At 42.8% G+C, this 14,737-nt stretch overlaps 1 protein-coding gene across 1 annotated transcript in view; it reads left to right on the top strand.

The window, feature by feature from the left end:
* The first annotated feature begins 3,989 nt into the window (after nucleotides 1-3,989).
* The window catches only part of FMN1 (formin 1), a 385,063-nt gene continuing 374,315 nt past the window's right edge, over nucleotides 3,990-14,737 (top strand). The window contains 1 exon segment of the mRNA XM_050799309.1: nucleotides 3,990-6,537. Within this exon segment, the coding sequence (XP_050655266.1) occupies nucleotides 4,683-6,537 (1,855 nt within the window). The 5' untranslated portion in view covers nucleotides 3,990-4,682.

Below are 14,737 nucleotides of genomic sequence, written 5' to 3'. Positions count from 1 at the left end.
CATATTTGTTTGATTATTCCCCTGATATTCAATATTTCCAAAACTGAATTCATCTTCTTCTCCTGAAGCCTATTCCTCTGTGTGCATTTATCTTTGTGAATGGCACCACAATCTACCCAGTCACCTACATCTGAAATCATGAAACTAAATTCTTTCCTGTCACACATACTCAATTAACCATCAGACCCTTTCAATTCTATCTTTTTATTTAATTTTTACTTATTTATTTAGAGACAGAGTCTCACTCTTTCACCCATGCTGGAGTGCAGTGGCACAATCTCGGCTCACTGTAGCCTAGATCTCCTGGGTTCAAGCAATTCTCACGCCTTAGCATGAGACCCGAATAACTAGGATTACAGGCATGTGCCACCACGCCTGTCTGATTTTTTATGTATTTTTAGTAGAGATGGGGTTTTGCCATGTTGGTTAGGCTGGTCTCAAACTCAAGTGATCCACCCACCTCAGGCTCCCAAAGTGCTGGGATTATAGTCATGAGGCACCATGCCTGGCCTGAAATCTGTCTTTTTAAATTGACTATCTCTTCTGCATCCACATTGCTACTGCTTTAGTTTTAGCCATCAACGCTTCTTTCTGGAATACTGAAAGACCTTTCTAAGTGATTTATACCACTAGTGTTACCCCTACTTGTCTAGTCTCTACTTCTGACGTAATCTTTTTATAACAAGTATAAATAAGTAGCTTAGGATTCTTCACTGGATCCTGGGAATGTGAAGCTCCTTCGTTTATGTTCAGTACAAAGTTTCTTATAGCATACTGCTTCCCAGGGCCCAGAACAAAGGAACTGTAGTCCCAAGATCATAAGACAAACTCCCATTTCTTTTTTTTCCCTCTGTTCTGCTCCTCTTTGGCTCCGGATGTGTGTACCACAAGTGTGGTAAGAGCATTCTATATGGAAGTTTCTGGGTGGATGAGGCAATAGTGTGAAGTTCTTTTTTTTTTTTTTTTTTTTAAATAATAGTAGCTTTATGCCTTGTGTTGTGGCTTTACTGCTATAAAATCCAATGTTATAATTTTCTAAATCTTGTCTTGAGTTTCCCAACTGTGACTAACATACAGAATTCTAACCATGATATTTTCTCCATTTACATAACCAAGACTTATAAAGACTAGGGGGAAAAAGTACTTGATCCTGTAAACAGGCACCACATGTCCGTAATTCTCATAAAGGATATGGCCTTTATATCAGTCCCTCTCTTCTTTTATTTCTAAATTAGAATCTTCATTGAGTGTTTTTACTGTCTGTACCAGCTGTAGTGAACTCCTGGTGCCCTTTTTCTAGATTTTATTGTTTAAGGGATGACCTTAGGAGGCAGTGCTTTACCTGATCAGACATGCTGAAGCTCTCCAATGAGTGTGGTTTTTTTTTTTTTGGAAAGACAGGGTCTTGCTGTGTCTCTCAGGCTGGAGTACAGTGGTGCAGTGGTGCAATCTCAGTCCACTGCAGTTTCAGCCTCCCAGGCAATCCCCTTGCCTCAGCCTCCCTAGCAGCTGAGAGTACAGACTTGCACCACATTCCCAGCTACTTTTCTTTCTTCCTTCCTTCCTTTCTTCCTTCCTTCCTTCCTTCCTTCCTTCCTTCTTCCTTCCTTCCTTCCTTCCTTGCTTGCTTGCTTGCTTGCTTGCTTGCTTTCTTTCTTTCTTTCTTTCTTTCTTTCTTTCTTTCTTTCTTTCTTTCTTTCTTTCTTTCTCTCTCTCTCTCTCTCTCTCTCTCTCTCTTTCTCTCTTTCTCTCTTTCTCTCTTTCTTTCTTTCTTCAAACAAGGTTTCACTATGTTCCCCAGACTGGTCTCAAATTCCTGAGCTCCAGCCATCCTCCCACCTTGGCCTCCCAAGGTGCCGGGATTACAGAGGCGAGCTGCTAAGCCTGGCCCCAGTGAGTGTTAAAGTAGCAAGATGTGAGACTTTGTTAAGAAATTATGTAACACCAAGTTAACAAAATTAAAAAAAAAAAGCTCCTTTATTCAAACTAAATGGAAAACCAATTTGTTGGTAGAAGGCAGTAGATGAAGAACAACATGACCTATGAAGCAATGTAGTGAGACAGACCTGGGTTTGAAACTTGCATATTCTGAGCCATATTCCCTTAGACAAGTTCCTTTATTTCTCTGAATTTCAGTTTCCTCATCTGTAAAATGGAGATGTACTGATTATATGAGACAACAAAATGAAAATATAAGTGTATATGTGCTCAGTATATACAAATTCCCTCTCTTGGGGAATAGAATACACTGTCATATTCCTATTTGAAATTACAGCATAGACTGTGCTGTGACTCTGAACGGATTCTGAAAATTTTTTTTTTTTTTTTTTGAGACAGAGTCTCACTCTGTCACCAGGTTGGAGTGTAGTGGCGCGATCTCGGCTCACTGCAACCTCGGCTTCTTGGGTTCAAGGGATTCTCGTGCCTCAGTCTCATGAGTAGCTGGGATTACAGGCACGTGCCACCACGCCCAGCTAATTTTTGTATTTTTAGTAGAGACAGGGTTCACCATGTTGACCAGGCTGGTGTGGATCTCCTGACCTCGTGATCCGCCTGCCTCGGCCTCCCAAAGTGCTGGGATTACAGGCATGAGCCACCGTACCCAGCCAATTCTGAACATTTTTAACACTCCTCCCCCAGCATCACACACTTCTCCTAATCCATGGGAATTGAGGAGATAAGAGGAGCTAGAGGAAAATGATGCTTGAAGAGAAAGGAGAGCATTCTATGTTTCCAGAACAGCAGAGCTCATCTGCTGCTTCCCTTCGGTTTGTCTGAGAATTCATTAACTGAGCTCCTAATGCTTAGTGCTCAGTATCGTGCTCAGTGGATATTGACAGCTTTGCAATTGCTTTTATTACTGATTATTATAAATTACACAATAAGAGACTACCTCCTAAGTGAGTTCTTGGACATATGCAGACAGTTTGTACCAATAATTATTAAGTATCCTTACACATGTGCATCTTTAGAAAATGCTGGCAATGAACATTTTAGAAAAGTTTTAAAAATACAGCTGGGAGCAGTGGCTCACACCTATAATCCCAGCACTCTGAGAAGCTGAGGTGGGAGGATCGCTTGAGTCCAAGAGTTCCAGACCAGCCTGGGAAACATGGCGAAACCCTGTTTCTACAAAAAAATACAAAAAAACTAGCTGGGTGGTGGTGGCACAGGCCTGTAGTCCCGCCTACTCAGGAGGCTGAGGTGGGAGGACAACTTGAGCCTAGGATGTTGAGACTGCAGTGAGCCATGTTTGTACCACTGCACTCCAGCCTAAGCGACAGAGCAAGAACCCATCTCTAAAAAAAAAAAAAAAAAAGACTGCTTGAATGAGAACAGCCCCATGTACAATTGTGAAAGAGGCAAGGCCTCTCCTGGTCTCCTGACATTCTGGTTTGACCAGATATCTGCAATTTTCATAACCTTCATTTTATCACTCTTAATTTTCTCTCTCTTCCTCAAGGAGTTACTTTTACCAGACTCTTCCTCCTTTCTCTCTTCCTTCACTCAAAATATACTTTTATGTAGCTTTTTGCTATTTAGAAGCAGTTAGGAAAAACCTGAGGAAAATAATTCACTAAAGATATCTCGAGGGCTAATGAATAGTTACTGTATTATCATTCCCAGGGTGTAGGCGGTGCTTCTTTTAAGCAAGGAAGACTTGAAGACTGGGCAGTAACTTAAGAAACTAGGAATATAGAGTTTGTGTGTGGGGATGGTAACCACAGAGACATTTCTGAGGTCCCTCATATCACACAAGGAAGCAGCCACCTTCCCTAATTATGTGGCATTTCAGCCGTTTCTGTGGTGAAGTCATGGAAAAATCTGTACAGGGCCAGCACTTCCTTACAGATTTTTTACTGTTCCTCTGCCATTCCATTTGGCTCCAAATAGACAACAGGAAGGAAATAAGAAGGAAACACAACAAGAAAAAATAAATAAAAAAGAAAATCACAAAACTTGATTCAGACTTGAATTACTTAAATTTTAAACTTTTACATTGAAATGTTTACTGTTGACTCCAAATTTGGGGCCTAAGATCTTTCCTCACATTGTGTTTTAAGTTAAATCGATAATTTGAGCTCAGATCTTGAAGGTGGTTTTTAGAGGGTAAAAAGGCCTGATCTATCTTTGCAAAGTAATATTCCAAATATGAGTTATGAAAATGGCTATGTTTTCTAAGGATCTCAAAGCCCGCTAGAGAAGGACTTCTGGGAATTATGATAGCTCTGTTTTACAGAAGAACATAAACTGAAGTCTAGAGAAGTTGAGAGACCTGATCCAGGCTGCACAGTGAGTCCCCATGGAGTGAAAAGGAACTTTTGTCCTGGGGCTGAAGTGAGAGGACTTCCCCATCTCTCAGTTATACAAAAGTTCTACTGATCAGGAGTGGGGAGGAAGAGATTGAAATCGGGCTGTTGTCTGATTCCTTGAGTTGTTGAGGTCAGCCAGAGAGGAAGGATAAGTCATGGTTATGCTTTGATTTTATGTTGGTGTGTGATTTATGCACTCTGTTAGACAAGCTGCTTTCTTCCCCTGTTCCTCTAACAGGCAGTCTCATTGCTGGAGATGACTGTCAGCTGCTTTCTCTGCAGAGCCACCATCACATGCCTCACCACTGGAGCCTGGGAAGCCTGACCACAAACTGGCATCTCCAAGGCATGAATAATTAGGTAGGCATAATGGAAGGTACTCATTGCACCCTCCAATTGCATAAGCCCATTACGGAACTCTGCTACATCAGCTTCTATCTTCCAAAGGGGGAAGTCAGAGGATTTTCATACAAGGGCGCTGTAACTCTAGACAGATCCAAGAAAGGTTTTCATAACTGCTACCAAGTCAGGGAGGAGTCAGACATCATCAGCCTCAGCCAGGAGCCGGATGAACATCCAGGCGACATATTTTTCAAGCAGACTCCCACGAAAGACATTCTGACTGAGCTGTACAAACTCACCACAGAGAGGGAGAGACTGCTAACCAATCTCCTGAGCTCAGACCACATCCTCGGGATCACGATGGGGAACCAGGAGGGGAAGCTGCAAGAGCTGTCGGTGAGCCTGGCCCCCGAGGATGACTGTTTCCAGAGTGCTGGTGACTGGCAGGGAGAGCTCCCCGTGGGCCCTCCCAACAAGAGGAGCACCCACGGGAACAAAAAGCCTCGGAGGTCTGGTGGAAGGAGAGAGAGCGCTGGGGCTCTCCCACAGAAGAGGACAAAAAGAAAAGGGCGTGGAGGCCGAGAATCAGCTCCTCTGATGGGCAAGGACCAGATCTGTTCCAGCCACTCCCTTCCTCCTTCTAGAACAAGGCCTAATCTTTGGGTACTAGAGGAGAGAGGAAATCTGCTCCCGAATGGAGCACTTGCCTCATCCCTGCAGAGGAGAGAGAGCTGCCCCCCAGATATTCCCAAGACGCCAGACACAGACCTTAGCCTTGGGAGCTTTGAGACGACTTTCAAGGACACTGGGCTCGGAAGAGAAGTGCTGCCCCCAGACTGCAGCTGCCCAGAGGCAGGAGGGGATGGAGCTCGGAGGCCGCCGAGCGGGCTGGAGCATCAGCAAGCAGGTTTGTCTGAAAGTCACCAGGACCCTGAGAAGCGTCCAGAGGCAGAAAAGGATGAGATGGAGAAGCCGGCTAAGCAGACTTGCAAGCAGATACCTGTCTCCAAAGTGGTGGCCAAAGTTCAGGACCTGTCCTCCCAGGTACAAAGAGTAGTTAAAGCGCATTCTAAGGGTAAGGCGAGGATTGCCATTTGCCCAGCAGCCCACGCTGAGTTTGTACCCAAAGCTGACTTGCTCACCCTCCCGGGAGCTGAGGTCGGGGCTCATGGTTCCAGGCGGCGGGGCAAGGAGCGGCAAGGGGATGGGTCCTCGCAGTCGCCAGCCAGGGAAACAGCCTCCAGTTCTAGTGCGTCGGCCTGTGCCCAGGGGGCTGTGAACAAGGTCCTCCTGAAGGTGATAGAGAGCGAGAAGTTAGATGAAGCCCCTGAGGGGAAAAGACTGGGCTTCCCTGTCCACAGGAGCGCCCCTCACGCTCGCCCAGAAACCAGAAACAAGAGGAGAGCCGGGTTGCCCCTCAGTGGCCACAAGTCCTTGTTTCTGGATCTGCCCCACAAAGTAGGTCCTGACTCCTCCCAACCCAGAGGGGATAAGAAGAAGCCATGCCCCCCAGCACCGGCAGCTCTCGGCAAGGTGTTTAATAATTCAGCCTCGCAGTCCAGCACACACAAACGGACGTCACCTGTTCCCTCGCCTCTGTCTCCAAGGCTCCCCAGCCCTCAGCAGCATCACAGGATCCTCCGGCTCTCTGCACTGCCTGGTGAGAGGGAAGCTGCTCTTAATGACTCTCCTGGTAGAAAGAGCCGTGTCTTCTCTGCTGACACCTTGGAGCCACCATCCTCTACAAAGGTCACGGAGACCAAAGGAGCCAGCCCGGCCTTCCTCAGAGCAGGCCAACCTCGGTTGGTGCCTGGGGAACCTTTGGAAAAGAGCTTGGGGCCAGGGAAGACCACAGCTGAGCCTCAGCACCAGTCACCTCCAGGTTAGTCTCTGTTTAAGATGTTTGGAATCTGTTCTTGGCTGATTCGAGAACTATCAGTCTGCTTGTGCTACTTAGAAACTGACTAATTAACAATGGACCAAAATTCCTAGGCCTGTTAGTTCACTTTGCAGCAAGAAAACGGGGAGTGGAACAGGGAGGTGTGGAGATGATGAGGATGGTTTTGACCTAGTGGTTCAGAGTTATAGTTGCTTCCAGAAGCAATACTTTGTGAATGTCTTTTATTTATTTATTATTATTATTATTATTATTTTGGCATTCTCTAAAGCTACTTCTGTGGTTGCGTAACAGTGACTCTCAAAGGAAACAGGAACAGGCAGAGAGAAGTAGTAACTTGTCCCTGCCTTTGATGGTACCAGTAGGTAATTGGCCTCTTGACCTGAATTTTGCTGTTCATGCTGCTGGAGTCATTCTAGGGATTCTCTAAGCAAAGTGCAAAAGTACGCTGTGTCTTCACTTATGTCTGTAGTTAGAGGTTTTTTTGTTTGTTTGTTTTAGTAATCATCTTGGTAAGTGCTATTATTTTATGACAAAAACTTTTGTTTTTCACCAGAAGAGGAATGAATTCAGTCTAATTTGAAGACACTTGGTTCCAAGTTTTCTTTTTCTTTTTTTTTTTACGGTTTTTAAATTTCCCATATAAGCACAAATTGACTTTATTCTGTAGGTATCTTTTACTTACGGGTTGTTACTGTTACTGGTATAGCATCATTTCTTATGTTAAAGGTGCTAAAGAGCTCGTTTGACTTATATACTTAATGTGATTTAAAATGTTACGTGAAAATAATTTTTTGGATTCAATAGGACCAAAAAAGACCGTGCAAAAGAAGCGCCACTCCAGTATTCATTACATTTTCTAGGCTGTTGTGGCCAGAATCTCAGGGTTTTATATGCCATTGTGCAGGTTGTGTGTTCTTTTTCAGAGATCCTCTAACAGCATATGGGCAATGCTTTGTCTAAGGAATAGCTCGTAATGTGATAGACAGTCTCTTACAGGTTAGAGCAAACATCAAGTGCAATTTTTGAGATAAAAAATATATCTAGGGAAGAGGAGCTTCAAAGCTTTTTGGTCATTTTGAACTTGTGAAATTTTATAAATCTCTCTGGATCATTGATCCGGGGGTAGGTCTTTTAAAATGTGGTAAATGCTTTTCATCTTGTTTTTTGCAATATGTCAATCTTGTTTTGACGAGAGTTGCTACTTTCATAACCAATATGCTTCACCAGGAAAGTCCCAGAATCGTAGATTTTATATCATGTATCGCAGAACCCTAGTGATGAAAATTCTTTCTCTTTCTCCTGTCGGATGCTGAGGACTTAGAATCACTTGACAAGGAAACTCTCTGAGGTTAAGGGAGAGATTCCTGGAGGCATGAGTGTAGAATATCTTAGCTGCCTTAACTCCAAAAACTGTGCAGAAACTGTGCATTCAATACATTGCTTTTCAGTAAATCCTCTTTTTCCTCAATTTAGGATTATTTTATTATTTCACCCTTTTTCTATTTGAAAAATATCATAAACGCTCCAGTGTATCTGAGTCAAGGCAGGCACACAGAGCACACTCAGTTTCTTTTGGAGACTGACCATGAGCCCCCTGAGTGACAAGTTGAACGGATGATCACGCGTTCCCTTGGGCTCTCCATGCCATCACCCATAACATTCCCTTTATTTTGGCCTCAGCCTTCCACTGGGATCTTCAGCAGCACTTTCAGGAGCCAGTCATAAGAACTGTAAGGATGTCCTGTGCTTTTAACCTTATAAAAAAACGGGTCTGGAAAAGGAAAGGAGAGTAGGAGTGGGTAACAGCTTTTTTTTCTGATATGGGTAACTTCTCTACTGTGGAGACTTCCTGCAGGGCCTCCAGCCATTACCTCCTATTGGCCCCACTTTGAAAGGCATGAGGGAGGGGGTTCCCCAGATAGTACCTTTGATTTGTATCCTGTGTTCTAGTTCCCTTTGATTTGTATCCTGTGCTCTAGTTCCGTTTGATTTGTATCCTGTGTTCTAGTTCCCTTTCCTTTCTTGATTTTCCCTTTCCTGTTGCCGTGAGTCCTCTTTATATTCTGAACCCTTCAGTGACTCCCTGCAGCTGGGAAGCCTGTACAGGGAGAATTTTCCTGTTTCCAGCTACCTTTGTCTTTCACTTCATTTCTCTTCCCACCTAGAAGAGGGCTCAGACAGTTGCCAGCAGTCCAGAAAGAGGGGTGAATAATTCATTTACCTTCACAGTGTCCCTTTGTCTGAATCCAACTCCCACCTTTCTCCCAGGTTAGCTATTAACCAGATTTAGTTTATGGTCTGTGGACATTTATTTCCTGTGGAAATAACATCTAGGTATTTTTATTGAAGTGATGTCATTAAGATTATTGAAAGCTCTCATTAACTGCTCAAGTAAGATATTAAGTCTGGCAAAAGTAATCAGATCTGTTTCCAGTTGGAAGACTCTTCAATGTTAGAGGCAAGTAGTAATTCCCAGGAAACAGTGAAACTCGCTTAGCCTTGTTACAAGACTAAGCAGTTAAAGCTAACATTACCATTCATGCAGGATGTAGCATAAGGATATCACAGAGGCCAGTGATGTACCTTCTATTGGCTTTGTAATTTTCTTAACTTCTCATTTCAAGGATGATGCGTGGGAATCTCTTACCTAGTGGTGATAAAATAGAGAATATACTAACAAGAACTGGTAGTCAGGTTTTTCTTCTCCGGTCTTCTCCCACCGCCAACCGGGAGATGGGTTTTATAGTATTTTATTTGGGGGATGGAGATGGATGTGGAATGTTCCCAAGCCTTTGTGGAGTATGGTCTTCCCCCAAACCTTGAGGAACTCTAGTTGTGCTAGCCTGCAATGCAGTGTCCTTGGGGCTTGGTGCTAGGATTCCTTTCTGTTGTGCTTGCCTTCATTTACCTTTGATTCAAAGTAAACCCTTTTCGTGCCAGAAGAATCACAGGGAGTTTGGCTCACCATACTCGGGAAATGCCCAATCTTTAGTGTGCTCTTGAGTAATCTCGTGGTTGTTTTCCTTTGACGGCAGTCACTGATGTGGTGATGGAAGCATATGCTCCAGACATAGTTCTTCCTGATATTGAGAACTGAGAATCACCTGATCAATTCCTGTGCCTATGAAAATATGTAATTAATGTCAATTTATTGAGTTAAGAGACATACATGAAATAAATTTTATTTACATGTGTAAACCCCTAATGCTACTGTCAAAGCTTTGATTTTCTCTGTGGACATGCATTACGGGAAGTAAATATAAACTCTTGCCATATTAATATGAAGGTTTGATGCAATTCCAATAAAATTGTAAAGAAGCTTCACAACATTAATAGATATATGCAGCCATTTAATATTACTACAGAAAGTATGTAGTACATAGAAAATTATCTAAAATTAATTCAGGGGGAAAATAGGACTCAAAAATTGCATCAGCCATATTCTACCCATATAAAACAAAAACAGGAATTAAGCGGACATAAAGTATGCTGCTATGCAGTTTTGAGAAAGTAATAGGATCCCAATTAAAACTCCATGTAACTATGACCTGGCAATCCCACTTTTAGGAATTTAGCTTACATAAACATATGTACCAATAAGAATATAGGCATAAGGGGGTTTATTGCAGCATTGTCTGTAGTGGCAAAAAATAGCTAGACAAAATTTGAATGTCCATCATTAGAGAAATGTTTAAATAAATGGTTGTACATTTATGCTCTGTAATATTGTAAGGCTCTTCAGAGTACTGATCTAGATTTGTATCTATTTGAGTTATAAAATAATACATAAAATACTCTCAGTTTTTGTAAAACAACTATCACCCCTCCTGATATATAAATATATATGTTTGGTCCAGGTTTGAATATAATGGAGACGGGTGTGTAAGAAAACTGGCCAGGCTGTTAACATTCCTTATTGAGGGTCAAGGCAGTGGAGGTGGGGAATGAAGTGAGTGAAGGGGAAAGATGCAGAAGCATTGGAGAAAGACATTAATTTTATTTCCCTTTACATATTTTTATATTGTTCCTCTGGTTGTAGTGAATGTGTTACTTTTATGATTCTTCAAGAGTGATTTCACTTCTTTTATTTTTTAAGAAAAAAACAAATTCACCACCTAGAGTGCTCGTGTGTGGGGTGGGGGGTGGGGAGTACAATTTTACCTGAACCACACTTTTCTATATTTTCCCCATGTCCTTTGAGGCAAGAATTTTAGCATTGAGAATACATGATTGTTACAAGGGGAAATGGAGGTTGTTAGAGAGCTGTAAACGCAGCGCCCAAAAAGCACTAGTCCGGGAGGTAGGGCTAGGATGAGGATAGAGCATAATCCAGAAACCAACGGAAGAGAGCAATTCAGAGAGGCCCCTGGATGACTCAGAGTCCTGAGAGGAAACAGATACCTGCCAGGCTGAAGGCACAAGGGAAGGAGTGGTCACTGGAGCCCAGAGAGGGGAGACTAATGGAGGGGAACCTCTGGCAGGAACCGTGGTTTGTGGTAGACCCACCCAGCGGAGAGGAAGCTGTGGGGATAAATATCCCAGCCTCACTCTCCTCTGGACCACTTCCTGTAAACCTCCTCTAACTGAACCAACCAGAAAGCACAGTGTAAAGGAGCCAAGCCAGTGGCTGTGGCCTACGGGGTCAGCCTTCCAGGGCCAAGAGCAGGTTGAGAAAAATGGGGAGTGGATCTGGAGGGGCCGGTGGGAAACTGGATGATGGGGATGAATTATGCTATAAAGAACAGGAAAATACTGTTGCTTCTAACCCTCTTTGGGGGAGTTACTTCGGTAGAATGATGTCTATGAGTAGACTACAAGAGGCTAAAGATGAGTAGGTGATAAGGAAGTGGAGATAGTGGCTACCCTCCGATTTATTAATGAATGGATGTGAAAGATAGGATGGAATTTTAAATGAGCAACAGGGGAAAGAAGAATGTGTGTTTATATGATATATGGGTATATGTTTTGTTACAGAACAGTGGTAATCTTAATACCTAAATGATTATTACCGTGTTTTATTTATTTCTCATGTGACGTTTTTCCCTCTAAATTTGATTAGGTTGACCATCTTTTTACTGTTAAAAGTTCATACAAAAAGAAAGTAAATTGGAAGTCCTGGTAATATGATTTTTTGTCCATGGATTCAGAAAAAATATTTGTATATTTTTTTCAAAACACAACACACAAAGCTCTTAAAATTTCACAATGATTGAGATCCCATTGTGCCTGCTTGCTTTTTGTGTAAAGCATAAAAAGAATTTTAAAGAGTGTATTTTCCAATTATCTCAAATTAAGAATAGCTAATTGGCATGTGAAATATGAAATAAATGTTCTACTAATGAACAATTTGTATTTTAAGGTCGGTTTCTGTATAAAATAAATGGTGAGTATTTTTCTCGTGTGTTTGGTTTTTAAAGGGTAATGTGACTTAAAGGCCAGGACCACGGCCAAAATCTGACGTTTTAAAATCCCAAGCCAGCTCTATGCCTGTGCATTTTTCCCCAGATTAAGGTTGAATTATGCTTTGACGACACCTTCCACTGAATTGCTTTTCACATGTCTCTATTTTTGGATTCAGAGTACAAGATATAAAGCAAAGTTGTCAGTCTGTGGCCTTTGGCTATGCACAGCCATCCAAAATCATTCCAAAGATGTGTAGAAATAGCAGAATAATACCATGATTAAAAGTTACAGCCACTGATAAATGTAAAAGATAAAACTATTTTTAAAGTAAATAGATACTAAATTTTAAGGAATAATTCATTGGATATATTTGTTTACATAACTCAACATTCTGCCTCATGGCATTATTGGTTGGGACATTAGAAAAAGACAAACTGGCCGGGCGCAGTGGCTCAAGCCTGTAATCCCAGCACTTTGGGAGGCTGAGACGGGCGGATCACAAGGTCAGGAGATTGAGACCATCCTGGCTAACACGGTGAAACCCCATCTCTACTAAAAAATACAAAAAACTAGCCGGGCGAGGTGGCGGGTGCCTGTAGTCCCAGCTACTCGGGAGGCTGAGGCAGGAGAATGGTGTAAACCCCAGAGGCGGAGCTTGCAGTGAGCTGAGATCCAGCCACTGCACTCCAGCCTGGGTGACAGAGCGAGACTCAGTCTCAAAAAAAAAAAGAAAAAGAAAAAGACAAACTTTTCGGGTTGTAATTGGATTACAAGCATTATATCAAATTGATAAAGCAAAGTACTGAAAATTGAAAGCATATGTTTTGTTTTCTTTCTTTCTTTCTTTCTTTCTTTCTTTCTTTCTTTCTTTCTTTCTTTCTTTCTTTCTTTCCTTTTCCTTCCTTCCTTCCTTCCTTCCTTCCTTCCTTCCTTCCTTCCTTCCTTCCTTCCTTCCTTTCTTTCTTTCTTTCTTTCTTTCTTTCTTTCTTTCTTTCTTTCTTTCTTTCTTTCTTTTTTGAGATGGAGTCTCGCTCTTGTTGCCCAGGCTGGAGTGCAATGGTGTGATCTTGGCTCACTGCAACCTCTGCCTCCCAGGTTCAAGGAATTCTCCTTCCTCAGCCTCCCAAGTAGCTGGGATTACAGGCGTGCATCCGGCTACTTTTTGTATTTTTAGTAGGGATGGGGTTTCACCATGTTGGCCAGGCTGGTCTCGAACTCCTGACCCCGTGATCTGCCCGCCTCGGCCTTCCAAAGTGCTGGGATTACAGGCGTGAGCCACGGCCTGTTTTGTTTTATTTCTTAGGGACTCCTGAGAGAGAGTACTTTTTGAAAACAGTAGATACCACTGTGGCCCCACCCCCTTCCTCTTGATAACTGTGAGCAGATAAATGACTATGGTGCCGATCTCACTTTATTTGCTTTCTGATCCCTTACAGGGATAGTGACTTATGTTAGATAATTTTAAAATTGGAATTAGACCATATCTAATGTAGCTTTATGGCCCCTGGGCTGTGATACTAGGTCATGCTATCCCCCTGTAGTTCCTCTGTGTGCCCCAGCAGCTCAGCCTCCTATCACGGCATGTTCTGGAATTTCTTCCCTCTCATGGAAGGTTCTAGGAATTTTTTTCACAGTCATGGATTGTTCCAGTACATTGAAACAAGGGCCCAGAGCCTTATAGGAAAGAACTTGAAATCAGGTCAGAATTGGAATTCAGACACGTATAGGATATAGACAGATCTGAGGGGTTCTGGAAGGATGTTGGACAATAGGGAGGAACAAAAAACTAATGAAGGAAAAGTACCACGAGAGAAGAAGACTTCCGGGTCAGAATGTCTGTGGACAAACACTTCCTCATCCTCCTAGGAGGGCCCCTACACTTGAGGAAGAAGGAGCTTTGGCACAAAGAAATGAAAGAACTTTATCATCAGAAGCCCAACAGTTTTGCAGTGTGGAAGAGCTGTTCAAGAGAGGTAGGGACTTCCTCTCTTGAGGACTGGGTTTCGTGCTAAGCAAGTGAGTGAGGACTTCAAACACTGAGATTCGGATTTTTGTATTAATAATTCATGGTATAGTCCCAGTTACTCGGGAGGCCGAGGCCCGAGAATCACTTGAACCCGGGAGAAGGATGTTACAATGAGCTGCGATCACACCACTGCACTCCAGCCTGGATGACAGAGCTCTAGAGACTTCATCTCAAAAAAAAAAAATTCATGGTAATACAATTTTATTCACAATAAAGTCATCAATCAGTTCATTCAGGTTTCACCTAGTTTTTCTAAAATGTTAAAGTTTTGAGTTTCAGTTTTGTGTTTAGATGGAGAACCCAGAAATGCTCCTATGACTGAGTAAAGCTGTTGGTTTCCAGGTGAGCCCAGAGGAAATGTGGAGAGTAAATAAGGCGTGCGGCTCGGGTCTCAGCTATGTTCTCCCTAGGATTCAGACTTGTCTGGGCATGTCTGGATGATTTGACAGTCACGCCTGTCCAGAGTCATCTGCTTGAGTGCTGGGATGATCATCACAGGACAAAGCTCATCTTAAGGAAAGCAAGAACTTGAGCCACATCCAAGGGTAGCGGCTACCCCGGGGAGGGACAACCCTCAAAATAGCATGACGTATGTTCTCCAGATTTTCTGTTGCGCCAGCCCCGTGGACTCATGCCTGGAGAGAGGACTGCCATAAAAAAAGCAGTGTGAAAATTTAAAGAGTAATGTTACTAAAATTTCTTTAGGACATTGAAAGCAAGTTCTGCATAACAGGATGTACAGACTTGGGGAAG

This window comes from Macaca thibetana, chromosome 7, assembly GCF_024542745.1.
Source record: "Macaca thibetana thibetana isolate TM-01 chromosome 7, ASM2454274v1, whole genome shotgun sequence".
NCBI classification, from domain to species: domain Eukaryota; kingdom Metazoa; phylum Chordata; class Mammalia; order Primates; family Cercopithecidae; genus Macaca; species Macaca thibetana.
The sequence above is the reverse complement of the archived record's forward strand: the minus strand, read 5'-3'. Positions and strand labels throughout refer to the sequence as shown.